The 16,924-nt window shown below is 41.9% G+C and overlaps 2 protein-coding genes across 5 annotated transcripts; one reads left to right on the top strand and one right to left on the bottom strand.

The window, feature by feature from the left end:
• The first annotated feature begins 227 nt into the window (after nt 1–227).
• Nucleotides 228–6,767, top strand: slc25a15b (solute carrier family 25 member 15b). Of its 4 annotated transcripts, none has more exons than XM_079283423.1 (7): nt 228–605; nt 1,828–1,918; nt 2,283–2,541; nt 2,638–2,775; nt 3,026–3,201; nt 5,253–5,411; nt 5,508–6,767. In XM_079283423.1, the coding sequence occupies exons 2-7, from the start codon at nt 1,864–1,866 to the stop codon at nt 5,627–5,629; spliced, it is 909 nt and encodes a 302-aa protein (XP_079139549.1). In that variant the 5' UTR covers nt 228–605; nt 1,828–1,863; the 3' UTR covers nt 5,630–6,767. The 4 variants fall into 4 exon arrangements, with proteins under 4 accessions (XP_079139549.1, XP_079139550.1, XP_079139548.1 ...); XM_079283424.1 differs by having other exon boundaries at nt 228–916; XM_079283422.1 differs by having other exon boundaries at nt 228–1,214.
• A 5-nt stretch (nt 6,768–6,772) lies between these two features.
• LOC306788027 (uncharacterized protein) lies at nt 6,773–13,244 on the bottom strand (the record flags this gene model as incomplete). The annotated part of the gene is made up of 9 exons (XM_079283356.1): nt 6,773–7,153; nt 7,268–7,454; nt 7,537–7,670; nt 8,624–8,689; nt 8,974–9,222; nt 11,729–11,912; nt 11,991–12,124; nt 12,562–12,624; nt 13,068–13,244. The coding sequence occupies 9 exons, from the start codon at nt 13,242–13,244 to the stop codon at nt 7,145–7,147; spliced, it is 1,203 nt and encodes a 400-aa protein (XP_079139482.1). The 3' UTR covers nt 6,773–7,144.
• Between the last annotated feature and the right edge of the window lie 3,680 nt (nt 13,245–16,924).

Raw genomic sequence — 16,924 nt, 5'->3', positions numbered from 1 at the left:
AACTGCAGCGGTTTCCGAATTATTCCTAACAAAATGCAAATGTCATTATATGTGAAGTGTTTCGCGCAATATTTTCAATTCAAGATTATTTAGCATTATTATTAGTGCTCTTTAGTGCACAACATAGAGGACAGAATGAGGGACTAGAGAGTAGAGCGAAGGAGGTTTTGGTGGAGTGAGACCTCCTTACGTCGGCTATGAACCCTCATCACTTCGATCACTGATGGTCGATCCACTCATGTCCCCTCTGAGTGACCACAGCGGTGCAGCGACATGTGGCAAATAAGATAACACCGAGATAAACTGCCGTGGATGGTTTGTTCCGGTTTCTTGCGTTAGTATGCGGTCACCCGTGGACGATGTTAGCTTCGGTCAGCAGCTCGGTCGGTTACAGTTACTGTGCTTTAACGTTACGTACGGACTCTAACGTTAACGTTATACATGGTAACGTTACATACGGACTCTAACGTTAACGTTATACATGGTAACGTTACGTACGGACTCTAACGTTGACGTTATACATGGTAACGTTACGTACGGACTCTAACGTTATCCTCAGCAGCGACACGTTGATGCCCCGAGTTGACCGCGTCGCTCTCCTCTAGGTTAGTTACATTATTAACACTCCTTTTGTCTCGTTTGCTTTTGCACTTAAAAAGTTGATATTCGCCGTATAGAAAACGGTGACTTTCACCCGAGTTTCGGCCAATGTTAACTTTGTTGTTCATGGAGGTTATATCGACACATGTTAAACGTCTGTCTCAAAACAGGCATTTAAAAGATGTTTCTTTTAAGTGGGCAAAAAGCCCACCGTATAATCTGACTCCAAAAGACTCGTTACACCTTCAGAAGGACCCGCGCAGATCGTTTGATTGGAATTACATTCGATGAACAGAAGACGGTAGACGATCTATAAGTATTAACAATTTAATAAGTCAAGCATAAAAACATAGATCTATGGTTTCACAAAACACAATAATTGATTAAGTATCCCTAGCAACAGACAGAAAGTCCGGGCTCGGTCCACGCATCTCTCCTCTCAGTGTTTTGTGAGCCCCGTTCTATCATTTCCCCGTTTCTTTATTCATTCTCATGAGGAGTTGACCTTGTCCTGCACAGGGACGCGTTATCTTCACACACACACGCCAGGGTTGGGGCCACTGTGTGTGGGAGTCCAGTCGTTCTCAGGGATAGCGACGGTGCTGTTCCTACAGGTTGCTACACAATATCTCACGGACTAGCCCGCTTCACAACACATCTAACTAGTTACGAGCTTAAGCTCAACCACCTGTGTGTCAGAGCGTCTTCTTTGTACGGGAAGCGCGTGAGTACCTCACCCAGATATTCAAACCTTTACTCTATGACACACGCAACACACTTATACGTTTAATACCTGTAAATAACGTGAGCATATTTCTACAGTATCTGCATTATGTGATCTCGGCAGTGTGCATTTCTGCAGCTGTGTCCCTAAAAGAAGTAGAAATGCTGAGTCTGACATTTTTGTTTTGGAGAAGAAAGACTGAAATAGTTACAAGTACTTTGCAAACATGAAACGCACTCAGTTTTTATACTGGGGAGCATTGTAATGTGTCCTTTTTGTACCACTGTAAAAGGCTGAGATGACTTTAGTTGTCTAGTTCATGCAAACTTGTCAGTTGTAGTGAAATCATGTCTTCTCTTGCATTGTATTGTACATGCCAGTTCTTCCGTTTCCATACACGGACACAATATTACTTCAAAGTGCTCTAATAAGATGTAGCAGTATGTTGTGAGTGGAGTTAGGAGGTGAAGTGTCATTATTTTTATTTTATTATTTTTTACCAGGTAGCTGAGAGAAAGAAGAACCTCTACTGAGACACCATGGCCCCTCACCCGGCGGTCCAGGCCGCCATCGACCTGTCTGCAGGAGCCATAGGTAACTACCGGGCTTCGTCTCCACAAAATCAGCAAACAAGCAATATGTAGTCCCGCTTTTTATTCACATTACCGAAACGCCTCACCGGCCATGTCTGACGTCGCAGGAGATTTTGATGACTGGTGTATTTTTCCGGCTCGTTTCTCTCTGTGTTTCCTTTGACTCTTTAAGCCGCTAAGTGGAGTGCAGCCACGCTGTCGAGGCTTAAAATGGGTTGAATGCTGAGGTTAAATTTCATTTGTGTGACAATTTCAAAGTTTAAAACACTTTAAAAAAAAAAAAGAAATATTTTCCTGTAGTTTGTGTAACGGCCTATGTTGGATCACTTCTGTTGTTGACTGTTATCTCACTGTTTTTCTCCAAGGGGGCGCTGCATGTGTCTTCAGTGGGCAGCCTCTCGACACGGTAAAGGTCAAGATGCAGACCTTTCCTAATCTGTACCGGGGCTTCATCCACTGCGTCTCGTCCACCTACAAACAAGTGGGCCTGCGTGGTCTCTACCAGGGCACCTCGCCGGCGCTGATGGCCAACATCGCCGAGAACTCCGTGCTCTTTATGAGCTACGGCTTCTGCCAGCAGGTCATTCGCTTCACGGCTGGACTGCACAACGAGGCTGTGCTGAGGTAGGGGGGGGAGAGTAAACCAGGCTGTCCTCGTTTCCCTGAGGACACACGTACGGTCTCTTAACGGTCTTCTGTTTGTCCTTCCCTCTGTGTCAGCGACGTGCAGAAAGCCTGTGCTGGCTCAGTAGCGTCCATATTCTCCTCGCTGGTACTTTGTCCCACTGAGCTCGTCAAGTGCCGGCTGCAAGCCATGTACGAAATGGAGTCAACGGGCAAGATTGCTAAGAGCCAGAAGTCGGTGTTCTTTTTAAATTGTTACATTTTGGGATAATAATGCATTTACTCTAACATTATATTCAAAGAACTAAAAGTCATGTTTTTTTGTCCCTTACTGTATAGCTTTCATGTGATGTATATGCACTTCTATGGGGCATAAACCATTGACCTGCTATCTCCCCCTGAAGATCCCCTGACATATTAATCTGTCAATAACGGTGTGTGTGTGTGTGTGTGTGTGTGTGTGTGTGTGCTTCTCTGTCTGAAGCACAGTGTGGTCGGTGGTGAAGTCCATCATGAGGAACGACGGACCACAGGGCTTCTTCCAGGGCCTGACCACCACCATAGCCAGAGAGGTTCCCGGTTACTTCTGCTTCTTCGGTGCCTATGAGCTCTGCCGCACCACTTTTGCAGACTACATGAAATGTGAAAAAGACAACATAGGTACTGGGACAATGTTGTGACAGGTTTATCACAAAGCACACACTATTTCCCCCCCTCAACTCAAACAAAGGCTACGCCAATATTCCACATTCATGCAGGAAGAGATCAATCCGTTCAAGCTGACGCATGTTCTCTGGGTGTTGTTGAAAGGCATTCTGGGAGAAGTTACTCTCTAATACAGGGATTCCCAAAGTGGGGTGCGCGCACCCCTGGGGGTGCGCGAGCTGCCTCTAGGGGGTGCGCGAGAGGAAAAGTGTAATGGCGGTCTGATGGTGTAATAATATTAAATATTTAAAAAAAATGTAATTTTAATTTAAAAACTGTCAGGTGGGACATCTGAAGCTATCAGTCGTAAAAGAGGAGAGGGACAGAGAGAGAGAGAGGAATCGGAGGCGAGGGGAACGGAGAGGTGCGTTATTGGGGAGAGACCGGGAGAAGAAATCCAGCCAGAGTCAGAGGAAGATGAGACGGCGCAGACTGGGAATAAAAAGAGGAAATATGATGAAAAGTATCTGTGTCTGGGCTTCACTTGTATTGGCAACGCAGATTCCCCAAAGCCACAGTGCGTGGTGTGCAGTGAGGTTCTGGCTAACAGTCTGAAGCTCTTATTTACGTCACCACCTGAACACCAAGCATGCCAGTGCAAGTCAAAAGCCCCTTACATTGTTTATATCGAAATTGGAGGAGTTACAAAACAGCCAAAAACAACTGGAGTCTCATTCATGTGTTGGTCTATAAATGACGCACTACGGGCTTCATATCTGGATACAGAATAGCGAGAAAGGGGCTACCGCACACAATCGCCGAAGACGTGAGCTTGCCAGCTGCCAGAGAGATGGTGGAATGTATGATTGGGGAGAAAGAAGCAAAATAGTTGGACATGATCCCGGTGTCCAACAACACTGTGTCGCACCGCATCGATGCTTTGTCCGAAGACATCCTGGCTACATTAGTCGGTCATTAATTGTAAATTAAATGTGATAATCTGCCTCTGAGCCTGTGCGTGTGTCCTCACATCCGTGTTGCTCTTTAAAAGTGACGCCTTGTGTCACTGAAAGTTATTGAAACTTTGTTGCAGTGTTTCAGGGCGTTTTCACACCTTCAGTTTGTTTGCTTTGTTGCAGTTGCTCCTTTGTTCGGTTTGTGTTCACACTGCAACATTTAACAGTCCCTTACTGTATAGCTTTCATGTGATGTATATGCACTTCTATGGGGCATAAACCATTGACTAAATTTTGTAAACAAATGCCACGCGCGAGCAAACTGTTCACTCATTGGTCCGATTCTTATGCGGCTATGAAGGCTTAAAAGGCTCTGTTGCCTCTTTTTTTTTTTTTTTTTATTAAGGAGGGGGGGGGTGCGCGAACCCGGTCGGGATGTAGAAGGGGGTGCGCGGCCTAAAAAGTTTGGGAACCGCTGCTCTAATAGATCTAAATGAGGTTGTCTGAGGAAAAGCAGTGCTAAAAAAGTAAATTTGAAAATGTTATCTCAATGGGCCTCTGTGCTTAAATCTTGCGTGAGAATGTTTTTTAAATCCAGGATTCATCCACATTTCTTATCTCATCTTCAGACCATGCGTACGCACAAATGATGACGTCTGGCCAGCTGTCTTAATGTAAACACAAACTAAATGCATCTCATCTTCATCTTTCGAATGAAGCTAATATTACAGACTACACATATTAGTGTCGTCTGATCTTGATCTTGATAGACATGCGCAGCATTCAAATGTGGCTTTAGAATTGTGATGTCAATGTTATGAATGAAGCTGATTAGAATGATTCTGATTCACTAACGTGATGAAAATAAGTAAGAACATTTGGACACAAATATTCCTGAATATGCTCACAGATTCATGACTTCATGTAGTGGGATTTCCCTTTTTAAAATATAGTTATACTACATTTAGTTACCAATGTTACAGTTGCTGGACTTTATCTTTGAAACATGTCAATTAGGATTTATAACCCATATAAATAAATGTCCTCTTCATTCACATATATTGGCTTTCCCCTGCTGCACATCTGATGTACAGTATCATTGTGTTGAAGGCGTGGCTCCGGTCATGTTCAGCGGCGGTTTCGGGGGGGCGTGCCTGTGGCTTGTGGTCTACCCCTTTGACTGCGTCAAGTCTCGTATCCAGGTCATGTCTATGATGGGCAAACAGGCGGGCTTCTTCAAAACCTTCATGACCATTGCTCGCACTGAAGGTAGGTAGACGGGGAGTTTAATGTTTCGTTTTTTGTTGCTGTCGGCTGTTTAGCGCCATCAATGGGAATGTAATCTCTGCTGTTTCCTTTGTTTAGGCGTGAGGGCACTCTACTCTGGTCTAACCCCCACCATGGTCCGCACCTTCCCCGCTAACGGAGCGCTGTTCCTGGGTTATGAGGTCAGCCGCAAGGTCATGATGAAGAAGTTTGACAGCTAAAATATGCACGACACGAATGAAGGAGTACTGAACTGGAAGAGTATTGTCGATCTAGAACCTCATCAATACTCCGGGTGAACCTTGTGTGTGGGACCTGGTGGTGTTTTGCTGTTTCCTGCTTTACTTTAACATAACTAAAAGCTGCCACACTCCATTTCTTATTAACTTACACTACGTTTAAATCTTTTAAATCCTTATCTCAAATCATTTTTTAGATTTAGATATAGTTTGTTTTTAACTCCCGAAAAATGCTATGCCTACACAACACATGTATGAGAAAAATATACGTGCAGCACAGTATTAAGCAGCCATTTTTGAAGGAATTGTGAACACTCCAGTTTATTATCATTTCATGTCTACCTCAGCAAAGTCGAATCCACACAGAGCACACTCTTAAAGGGCCAGTGTGTAGCATTTAGGGGGGTCCATCAGCAGAAATGGATGATAATATTCATAACCATGTTCTCTTAGAAACTAAGAATCGTTGTGTGTAGGTATTGTAATCTGCAGACACACAGCTAGATGCCCCCAAATCCTACACGCTGTCCCTTTGAATCCTTACTTTAGCTCATTGCGTAAAGGTTTTATTTAGAAATGTGAAGTGGCGTTTGATGATTCATTTAAGTTGCCTACAATGTGTTGTGATGACTTGTGTTTGCGATTGTGGAATCATTCACGGCTAAGTGTGCGCCTCAGTCTTGGATCATTGAGCGGCTTTACTTTCTAAACGGCGTTGACTGAAGACTTACGGGTTTTATCAGCCTCAATAGAAACAAACATAGCCAGCAAAAACTCACTGTTTTTGTATTTGTTATGTTCCACTCCTGTTGTGATGAAGTGGGCACTCTTTTTGGTACCCAGTGTTTGCCTTTTTAAATTACTACACTCTGCCATGTTTTTGTCGTGCACCCTGGATTGTTCTGTACAAGTCGATGACAAAATATCAACTGCCTCATCAAATGTGCCGTTCGCACACTGCATTCCTCGTGCAGGGTTTTTCCGCTGCTTAGTGGTTGGCTGTTCAGAAATGGTAATTGAGAAATGTAGGTATTTTAAAATGCTAACAATTTGAGACGACACTGAAATGTTTGTATGGATATCTATCCTGGTATTAATAGCAGTAATACAACATAAAGGTTTCATTGAAGAACAACTTAGTTCTGCATTTTATTTCACTTGGAGTCAATTATTTTAACTGAAAAGCACATTAAAGCAAAAGCATAATATCAATGTGTAATGCCAAATATAATGTAACACAGAATTGGATGAGCATCTTATATTTAAAACCAATTTATTTCAAATGAACCATATAAATGACATGATTTATTTCTAACATACCTTAATACATCGCATTCCTTCAGAGCTATGTGTTTTATTATTGCAGCGTTAAGCAGAATGAAATGCACACAAAAAAGTATAAAAATTCACAACGTCAAAAGTAAATATTTCATGCAAATGAAGCAGGAACACTTCTCTCAACCTCCCAGCAGGGAGCGCCAGTCAACCGTCAGGAACTCACAGCGGCTGTAAGTAAAACACACCAAAAAACATGAGGAGAGATAAGTGTCTGATTTTCGACATCCTTACACCAGAAACTGTGTTTTCACTTCTACCTATTCTGTTTAACCCTATTCTTACCCCTTTCTCCATGCAGGTTCCACACAGGCAGCCAAAGAGCCCGTTGATCATCTGAATGGCACAGACAACCACCTGCAGACAGCTTGTGGCCAGCAGAGTAGCAAACAGTCCGATGTTGAACTGCACGATGTCCTTAGGCTCTGTGCACGTACCCCACCACGTGCTGTCGGTCAGGTAACTCTGGTCTCTGTGCAAACGAGGAGGTGTGTGAGTGATCAGGACTTTAGAAACTGAAATGTCATCGGGAAAGTTACTCCAGCGTGTGTCACCTGTCTTTAAAAGGTGTCAGCCAAATCAGAAGTACTTTGCAGAGGGGCCCATTTTGCAAACCGAGCACTGCCACGATTAAACTGTACAGGGCACCGACCACCCCCACTGCAGCGAATGCAATTGATAAGAACATCTGCAGAAGTGAAATGATAAGCAAAGGTCAGAAACGTTTATGTTGCACTTTAACACATCATTCATTCCTACTGAGTTCTTCCCCGTGCTGTCCCTCCCCTTCACATTTTTGTCCTCCTATTGAGAAATAGGTGTTTATTAGTTTAAGGAGGAACAGGCTCAACAGTTGTTTCAACCCACATTCCTCCCATTTCTTCAGTTTTTTCCCTACATTCTAAACCAAACTAGCTGCAGCATGTTTCTCATCAGCCTGGTCGCAGTAGGGTTCGTGACTTTTCCTATTTATAAAGCAGGGTCACACTTTGTTTACTGCGATTGTCATAATGCACCTACACACGTGACATCAGGCAACGTTATCAGAACGGCTTGACAACCTGAAGAAAAAGTCAAACGGGAATACATTTCTAATCTTTGTTTTTCAAAAAAAGTCACGGTAATGTGTATCGGTAGCATTCAGAGCTAAAAACACATTTCAATAACCTCGCTGCATACATTCTGAACTTTCTAATATTTATTTACGGATCAAGAAACAGTACTGTTGTGATGGTTTCAGAATTCATGACAAGTTATCTATTTAAAGAGGACCACGGTGTTGTGCAATGTCAGCTTCCGTATTTAGTTCTTACATTGAAGTGCATCTGGCCTCCATTAAACTCTTGACTTTAGCTGAAATGTAACTCAAATACATTTTGGAAGTCTTCTTTTTAATGTGTTTATGAATTGGAATCATGTCCGTGTGAGACATATTTCCCATCATTTATTTCTCCTCCCACTGATTTATAAAGTTTTTAACGCTTCACTGACCATTTATATAGTTCAAATTATCTTTAGCTGGAGAAGTGTATGTCTGCATATATAGATAACATAGCACGTTGCTTTATTGTTAATCATTTACATTCAAACCAGCCCTCATCTTTCACTGAGTGTCTTAACGAGTAGTTTGGAGTGACTCACCCCACAGCGGTTCCCACAGCACCCCTGTTTTGCAGTCAAGTGGATGTAAAGGGCAGGGAGCAACACCTGTGGCAGGAAACATGATTGAACAGTAGCTAATATTCAGTTACATTTAGTCAAAACCTTTCAGCATTTTCACTTAACCTTGATAACTCCAAGCTTGTAGAATATTTTAACAAACAGGAAGTCAGTGTACCTCTTCAAACAGCGTTGCAATCACTAGATGGCAGCTGCAAACCACTTTAAATCCAGTATTTTCTATTTTTAGCTTTCCTGAGGCTGCACACTTTTTTCGAAAAGGAAACTTAAGCAGCGTGTTGTCGAGCGTCGCACCACAAAAGACAACTCACCATTAAACCTCCTCCAACGAGTCCCCCCATGTATTTCACCTCCTCGGTAATGTGTCCGTCTTTGGCATACTTGACGTCCCCGCCAGGAAAGAACAGCACAATGTTGCAGATGATGGATATGAGCGCTAACGGGTACAGAGCAACCGCAATGCAGCGGGAGCATTTTCCAGTGCACATGTTGTCAGAGTGAAAACTGACTGCTGTAAAACAACTTTGTTGAGTAACTTTGAGCTGGAATCCTTCCTGTTTTCAGAGAGGTTCCACCTGAAACTGACCCAAAGAGGGAAATGTATTTGCACAGGGAGCAGAAAGCAAATGCAGAGAGTGATGTGAGGGCGTGGGAGGTGTAATGACAAACGGATAACGTTGGCAAACAGAGCCTGGGATAGGCCGCCCGATATGAATGTGACGCATTCCCTGGTATCTGTAAGACAACGCTTGTTCTGTTGAGATGGGAATGCATTCAGGTGATCTGAATTACTGATGGTCAAGTCACTGTTACATACTTCTGTTTAGTTTAGCCACCAGGCCTCCAAAATCAGTTTCCTGTGTGTTGCTATAAGTTATTTATGCTAAGTTTCTACTCGAGTGTCTTGGTGGGAATTGTGAGAGAGCAGAGATTTACTGTGAGACATGTTTCGACTCCGCCTATTGTGTTCAGTATTGACTTAGTGATGCCAGGGTCACAGAGCAGTTGGACTTTAGACTTGTGGCAGCATGCTCGGTAGAACAAGAACAATGTAATCTGTCAATGCAAAACATTGACAGATTACCACATTGTTGAATGGTTAAGCACAAACCGGACAGGCGACATCTTTCAGTTCCTCCACTGAGCCGTTGACTGCAGTTAAGTCTGCATTGCACAAGTACATTGACAGAAAATGTGACTTTTGACACAAAAAAAGAGCAGAATAGCCCATGCATCCCAAACAGTGTTGTCTCCGAGCAACACTCGGGCATGGCAGTGATCCTCGTCACTGATAAAGGCTGTAAATATGAATTGGAGTTTTCTTCTAACTCAGAAGTAGTGCATGAATACATTTTGTGAAAAAGGTTTCCCTGAAGGACTATTTCCTTTCATTCACAAACAAATGGATACATACACAAGGTAAATACTGTAGATAGTGAATTCTGCATTGACCTGTGTGGGGGTGAACCCAAGTCATAAAGTCATAAATGATAATTCACTTTTATCTTAAAATGTCACTGCAGGAACTAGCATAGTAAATGATTAATACTTTTATGAATATCTGACCACACTTGTTTCACTCGCTTTTGTTACTTTCACAGAAACAAATGGAGGCTGGCAAATCTCTGGCTGCTGCATCATGAGAGAGTCACTTTCTCACAGCCAGGGCGTTCTGTAGCAGTAAGCATCCTGCAAGCGTCCCCGATTTAAGGCAGTAAAAGGTAAAAAAAAAGAATAATTGGGGATATGATTTCCACAATCGTGGTAAATGGCCGATATCAGTAAAGTGGGTCGCGGACCCGTTTTCAGTGGGTCGCGGGCCTTTGCCTGACAAAAAAAAAAGTTGTGATTTTATTTTGAAGGGCATTTTTTTTTATGCAGCGGAATTATTCCAGCATTTACGGAACTTGTTCAGTGGTGCAGGAAAAACACCGACCAATGCGTTGTGAATCACATCACGTGATGAAGCTCAGCCAATCAAATATGAGTATTCTGACAAGTTTCCTGACTTGAGTGAGATGTACACACACAGTGACACACGGGGAGAGACGAGGTTACAGAGAGCAGAGCAGGACTGTTGAGGTGTGGGTTGTGAAAGGCAAATCATAGGACGATCTCCAAAAGAGAGAAATGTCCAGAGAGACCAGAGTCATTAGACTCTGACTGGACAGACTCAGAGAGGTGAATTCTTCAAACACTAATTTCTCTTTTTGGAAGATGAGAAAAATATAATATTGTGGATTTTTCACTTCACCCTGAATGGATTGAGTTTAAAGCTGCAGCGTAATTCAGTGAAAATATTTTTTCTAAATTTAATTTCATTACGTAATTTATTTTTTAATCCAGCCGTTATTTTACTTGAAATGAAAAGAACATGTATTCAGGTGGGTCCCGGCTTGTCATTAAGGGGTGATGGTGGGTCCCACAGCCAGACCAGTTGAGAACCACTGTTCTATATACTTATACTTGGCCGATAGGATCTCCTGACATTCAATACATTGTACCAGGGGACTAACGGCCAGATATCCAGTTTGTAGGTCTAAGAATCTGGGATAACACTGAAACATTTAATATAAATGTTAGTACATTACTGAGTTACATTTACTCCTGTTATACCATCAACATGAGATATGATGAAACATGACACAGAACTGTAGCAGTGGATCAGCAGCTTATATTGGAAGCCAATTTATTCAAACTTGACCACGGAATTAGCATGAATTATTCCTAATACCGTGCTCTGTTCACAACACACCATAACACATTGCAACAGCGCGAAGCATCATGAAATGCACATTTTTATTGAATCCGGTATCAGAGACGGCAACAATTTCAAAGCGAATGTTTTATGCAGATGCAGCCAGGAACACTGCTCCCAGTCCTCCAGCAGGGGGCGCCAGTCGACTCATCAGACGTGATATGATCAAGTCTTCACCATCCTGACCCTGAGCTTATGGTTCCTGTGAGGTAAAAAAAAAAGATTAATAAATAAATTAAACTAAAAGGAGGGGAACTGAAGTTTTAACTAAATATCGGCCTCAACAACATGGTGAGCTGAAGTGGTACCGCTTTGTTGCAGGCTCCAAACAGGCAGCCAAAGAGGCCGTTGATCATCTGGATGGCGCAGAGCAACACCTGCAGACAGCTTGTCACCAGCAGGGTAAAGAACAATCCAATGTTGAACTGCACCACGTTCTTGGGCTCTGTGCAGTTTTCCCACCAGCTATAGTCGGCCAGGTAGGTGGAATTACTGTGTAAAAGAAGAGGCTTATTAATAACCACAACTCCATGGTGTTCATGTCATCAGAAAGATACTTCTGTGTGTTACCTGTTTTTAAAAGGTGTCGTCCAAATCCCACCATATTTGCAGAGGGGCCCATTATCCAGACCGAGCACTGCCACGATGAAACTGTACAGGCCACCGGCCACCCCCATTGCAGCAAATAGAATAGATAAGAACATCTGCAGAGGGGAAATTACATCAAAGGTAAAAAATGATAATGTTTACGTATTTTCAGATTGTAATTTAAGTCAGTGGTGTTTTGTATCTCTGAGCCTAAAGACCAATACTTCTCTAACACTTTCGCAGAACTTGAACTTACAAATAAATGTTCTTTCTGAAAAGGAGAAATAAACTCTGCGGTGGTTGTTATCATACCTATCTTAAGAGGACATGTTGTGCAACGGTGATGCAGCATCATGCAGCAATTTTTTTTTCTCATTTTTTTCATTCTCAGCTTGACTGGCTTCCGTCAAACACTTAAATCCACAGTAGTTGAGTGTGACAGTTCTTCTTGAGCTTAGAAACAACAGTTTGATGAAATAACACGAACTCACGGTGTTGCTGTTTCTTTTATCTTTTACCGAGCACCTGAAATGTCTGACTTGAAATGTCTCACCTCACAGCGATTTCCACTCCCCTGTTGTGAAGTCAAGTTGAGGTAAATTGCTGGTATCAACACCTGTGGTGGTACACATTAGTTGACAGGGAATTACATGCAGCATCGGTAAAACATGGTACAAATAGCTAATAGGTTTGTTTAAACAATTCAGCACTCAGACCACCGTCTTCAGTCAGTCTGGTTTTGAGGAATTTTCTTTTCAAACTCTGCCAAACTTGTCATTGAAACTTTAAGACTTTGCCTCAGTTGAAATGTGCCTCCTGACCCATCATACAATATGTGGTGCCACTAATGAATAGTGCAATTGATTTGAAGTGTTGTTAGATTAAGAGAATCACAGATCTTGAAGCACACAAATAGGACACGGAACGGGTGAGATGACCACTGCAAAACCAATAAAAAAACTATATATAATATATAAAGCAGTTACGTTGCACATGTCAGAAACAAGTTTATCGCAGCTTTTAGACCAGAGTCACACCTTTCAGTGACGGACTACTCACCATTAAACCTCCTCCAACGAGTCCCCCCATGTATCGCACCTCCTGAGTAATTTCTCCATGTTTGGCATACTTGACGTCCCAGCCAGGAAAGAACAGCACAATGTTACAGATGATGGATATGAGCACCAGTGGGTACAGAGTAACGCCAATGCAACGGGAACATCCTCCTGAGCACATGTTGTCAGAGTGAAAACTGCCGTACAACTACTTGTTCATTAGGTCTTTGCTCAAATCCTTCCTGTTTTCAGAGAAGAGAAGTCCCACAAATGGCGGTGAATTGCTGTTACATGTACTTAGTGACTTGTTTTTCGTGTACATTATAGTTGTTGGAGTAATTTTAGTCCAACAAGCTTTGTACTCTAACTTGAGTAGGGAGGAAAATCAATACTGGAAGTATTTCACTTTTCTTTTGTCTAAATGTATAGTTTAACACACTTAACTGTTCTGAATTCATGCATTACACTGAAATAATGTGATAATCGAGGACTTCAATAACTTTTAAACATTTTATTTAAGTTGTCTCTGGCCGCCGTTCCATTGTATAACGTCACGTATCGTCATTAATGCATGTAGTTCATAGTTATGTACATTAATTGCTCCACGTGGGTTTGACAGCATTAGTTACTAGTTACTTGGCATATTAAGGATATCAGACAAAATATACTCAACCAGTAAATGATGTGTTATTACAGATTAAACTACCAGCAGTATATAAAGTCATTAAAGTGATGAACACATGCTTTTTTGTACTTTTACTGAAGTCAGACTTTGAGTAAGTAAGATTTGAATGCAGGACTTTTACTTAAAGAGTATTTACACCATTTACTGAAGTACAAGATGTGTAGACTTTCTCCATCACTGTTAAAATAATGTTGTTTATTACATTATACAAGAAGTGCAAGAAGATATTCATTTAATGACGTTGTAATTCCCGTCTGTTTGCATCTCAGTGATGGATGAAGATGAAGAGCTGGAGAGAGGGATGCTGAGTATCTCTCCTTCCAAGCAACATGTGCAGAGCTGAGAGTAAACATTTGATGTCTTTCATTTCTACCACCTGAAGATTTAAAATCAGTTACAGTTCAGCCGGTTTGCTGTTAATCGTGTATTCTGTTCAGTGTATATGATATGTTTTTTGTTTATGTTTAACAGCTGTTTCTGCATCATCAAACAGCCAGACAACAACAGGCTCCGGGAACAGAAAGAGGTTTTTCACCAAAAACGTTCTGCCGTCAACCGACAAGCATGGGACCATGACTTCTTATCCCACATGAAGCATTGAACCGTTCTGTCTCATGTTTAGGTGTTCTGCTTGTTGTCCTTGTGACTATGAATTGATACCAGTCATGATGAGGGTACGTATCACTCTTTGTTTTCTTATTTGGATAAAAAGAAACAATGTGTATGTCTGAAACTGCTGTGTTACTAACACCTGAATGCATGTGTTTGAAGTGTGCCATGTTGCTTCACCTGCCTAGGTTACGTCACAATGACACACACTGAATATTAACCCATTGAAAGACAAACACGCGTATGAATGAAGTATATTCTTTATATATTAATGTGAGAAACAGTCTGTCATTGGATACGGCTGAGAAAAGTGACGTAACGATACTGATAGTTGTGTTTGTATGTTGTCAAAATATAAATGACTTACAAGGTGTTTTCCATTGTAGAACCATCTGCTACACTGGCTGCACCAACTCATCTGAAGGGTTCACAAGTAGATGGTAAATACATCCAACATGTAAACACATCTGTCATATTCACTGTGCTCATATCTGTTATAAACCGTTGATTATGTTTTGCTTGTTCACCACTTTGTCCCAGACACTGTCAGCCGGTCTCAGCTATGTCCTCCTGGTCCAGGTCCTCTGCTACAGGAGCAGCACCGCCACCACTAAAACGAAGAGTGAGTAGAGGTGGTGGACGGTGACATATGAACACTTGCATAATATGCAAATCCTTCCCGTCATTCAAGAACTGTTTTGTGACTCTTCGCCAGATGTTGGCACATCAGTGAGTCAAACACAGCGCAGACGCATCCGGAAATGTTTACGGCGTCTTTTTGTCCAAAAATGCCTGTGTGCTGTACTCAGATCTACTTTAAAGCATGACGTGTGTTTGTGTAAACGAGAACTCTGCTATTTCATCGTTCTATACATTTCACATTTTATTTCTGCATTTAGTCTCTCATTATTGTTATTATTAATCTTTTGTCGCTCTCTAGTGGTGTAAATAAGAATGCCTTCACTCTCAGGTGGAGCACAGCTTTCAATGGCATCTGTAGGTGACAGCTGCCATATAAGTCTTCCTCAGATTCCAGAGAGAATTTATGTCATTTTTAATACAGGGTTTTAAACTGGGGAAGAGGTTTAGTCATGCAGCAGACACAAGCTAATTCACAAGCTTTTAGTTTTACTGATTACTCACAACTCTGTGGTTGAAGGTGCATCCTGCCGATGATGAATTCAAGTCGTGTCAGACTTCCCTTGCAGCCTCTCCCACTCAAGCATTTAGCGGGTGACGTCAGTTAAGCCCCTGAGGGTTCAGGGCTTAAGGCCTCAGGAGGGACATTGGGCTCGGGCCCTTGTCAATCATTTCTCTGCTCAGATCTGAGAGATTGAACGCCATCAACCTTGAAGTGTCAATGAGAGCAATTAGGGGAAAGCTCCACGAGAGGGTGCTGTGGTAGCTCTAGTAAATCATGTCAAAGAAGATGATTAAAACAATCGTTTCACCTACATATGGGATTTTGAATATACTGACACCTGTTGATGTTTTTAGATATCTAAGCAGCACTGATTTTGTATTTAAGAATTCCTTTCATGAATGCCTCTGGAACAAAATGTTCGGTGTTGCTCAGTAACACTCAAGACATTTCACTGAGGTGAGCTGGCAGCCAGTTACACATTCACTTTGTTTGCTTTGGCAGTTACCTGTTTCCATTCAACTCAACACAGAAATACTGGTTTCGTGCCTCACCAGCTGTAATAAACTATTTCTTTATGCGTTTTTACTGTTGCACATTTATGGAGTGTCTCACTTGCATACCTGATGAACTGTACACTGAACTCAATTTCACGATACTGTGAATTATTGTCTCTGAACTGTAAGTAATAAAATGGAAGAATAAGCAGACCTGTCACCTTTAGTCACCTTTGTCAGGACCGTCGAAGGCCTTAGGCGCGGCCACACATTATCCGTGTGTACATAAAAAGCACGGCCTCGTACTTTATTTTGTTGTTATGTTTGCATTTTCACACAGCTGACTTTCTGAATGAAACAGTTAAATATCCACAGCACTGCCATAATGGCCCAGCTAACACAAAGACCATCCTCAGAAAGGGTAACTGGTCTCAGCAGTTGAAACTATCGTTTCTGTTATTGTGCACAAATACAGCCGCCAACGTGACTGTAGGCTCTTAGTCTTGTTTAAATATTTCACTACCCTTCATATTTCAGATGCTTTTTGAAAATACATTCTCTGTTTCCAAATGAATCCTTTCAAATCATTCTGCATGCTGAACACAATCTGTCAATCGAAACGGGTTCCCTTGATAAATGCATTAGAAATGTGAAAACACAGAGTGCTGTACTTTCTGGCCAACTTATTACGTAATGGTCACATGATTCACATGAATTCTTGTAAATTCCAGGAAATTAACTTTAAGCCACAACTTCCCTAAAATAGTGGAAGGCAACAGTACCGTACTGTGTGTAGTATAATATGATTTGAACATGTGAATTCCTCTACTCTCATATTAAGTTCAGTCCATATGAAACAGGGTAAAACCACAATGTCTGCCAATAGAAAGTCCACGAATGACTTGCTCTTCAAGTTTATTGCATAGAAA

The sequence above is a fragment of the Melanostigma gelatinosum genome (assembly GCF_949748355.1).
Source record: "Melanostigma gelatinosum genome assembly, chromosome: 14".
Lineage (NCBI taxonomy): Eukaryota > Metazoa > Chordata > Actinopteri > Perciformes > Zoarcidae > Melanostigma > Melanostigma gelatinosum.
Note: the sequence above shows the minus strand (reverse complement) of the source record. Positions and strands in the feature narration are given on the sequence as shown.

What these genes read in the sequence shown, in the direction of transcription:
- slc25a15b (XM_079283423.1), top strand. Translation starts at nt 1,864, where the DNA reads ATGGCCCCTCACCCGGCGGTCCAGGCCGCCATCGACCTGTCTGCAGGA. An exon ending in CCTGTCTGCAGGAGCCATAG is followed by an intron (nt 1,919 to 2,282) that starts GTAACTACCGGG and finishes TTTTTCTCCAAG; the next exon opens with GGGGCGCTGCATGTGTCTTC. An exon ending in GACCATTGCTCGCACTGAAG is followed by an intron (nt 5,412 to 5,507) that starts GTAGGTAGACGG and finishes TCCTTTGTTTAG; the next exon opens with GCGTGAGGGCACTCTACTCT.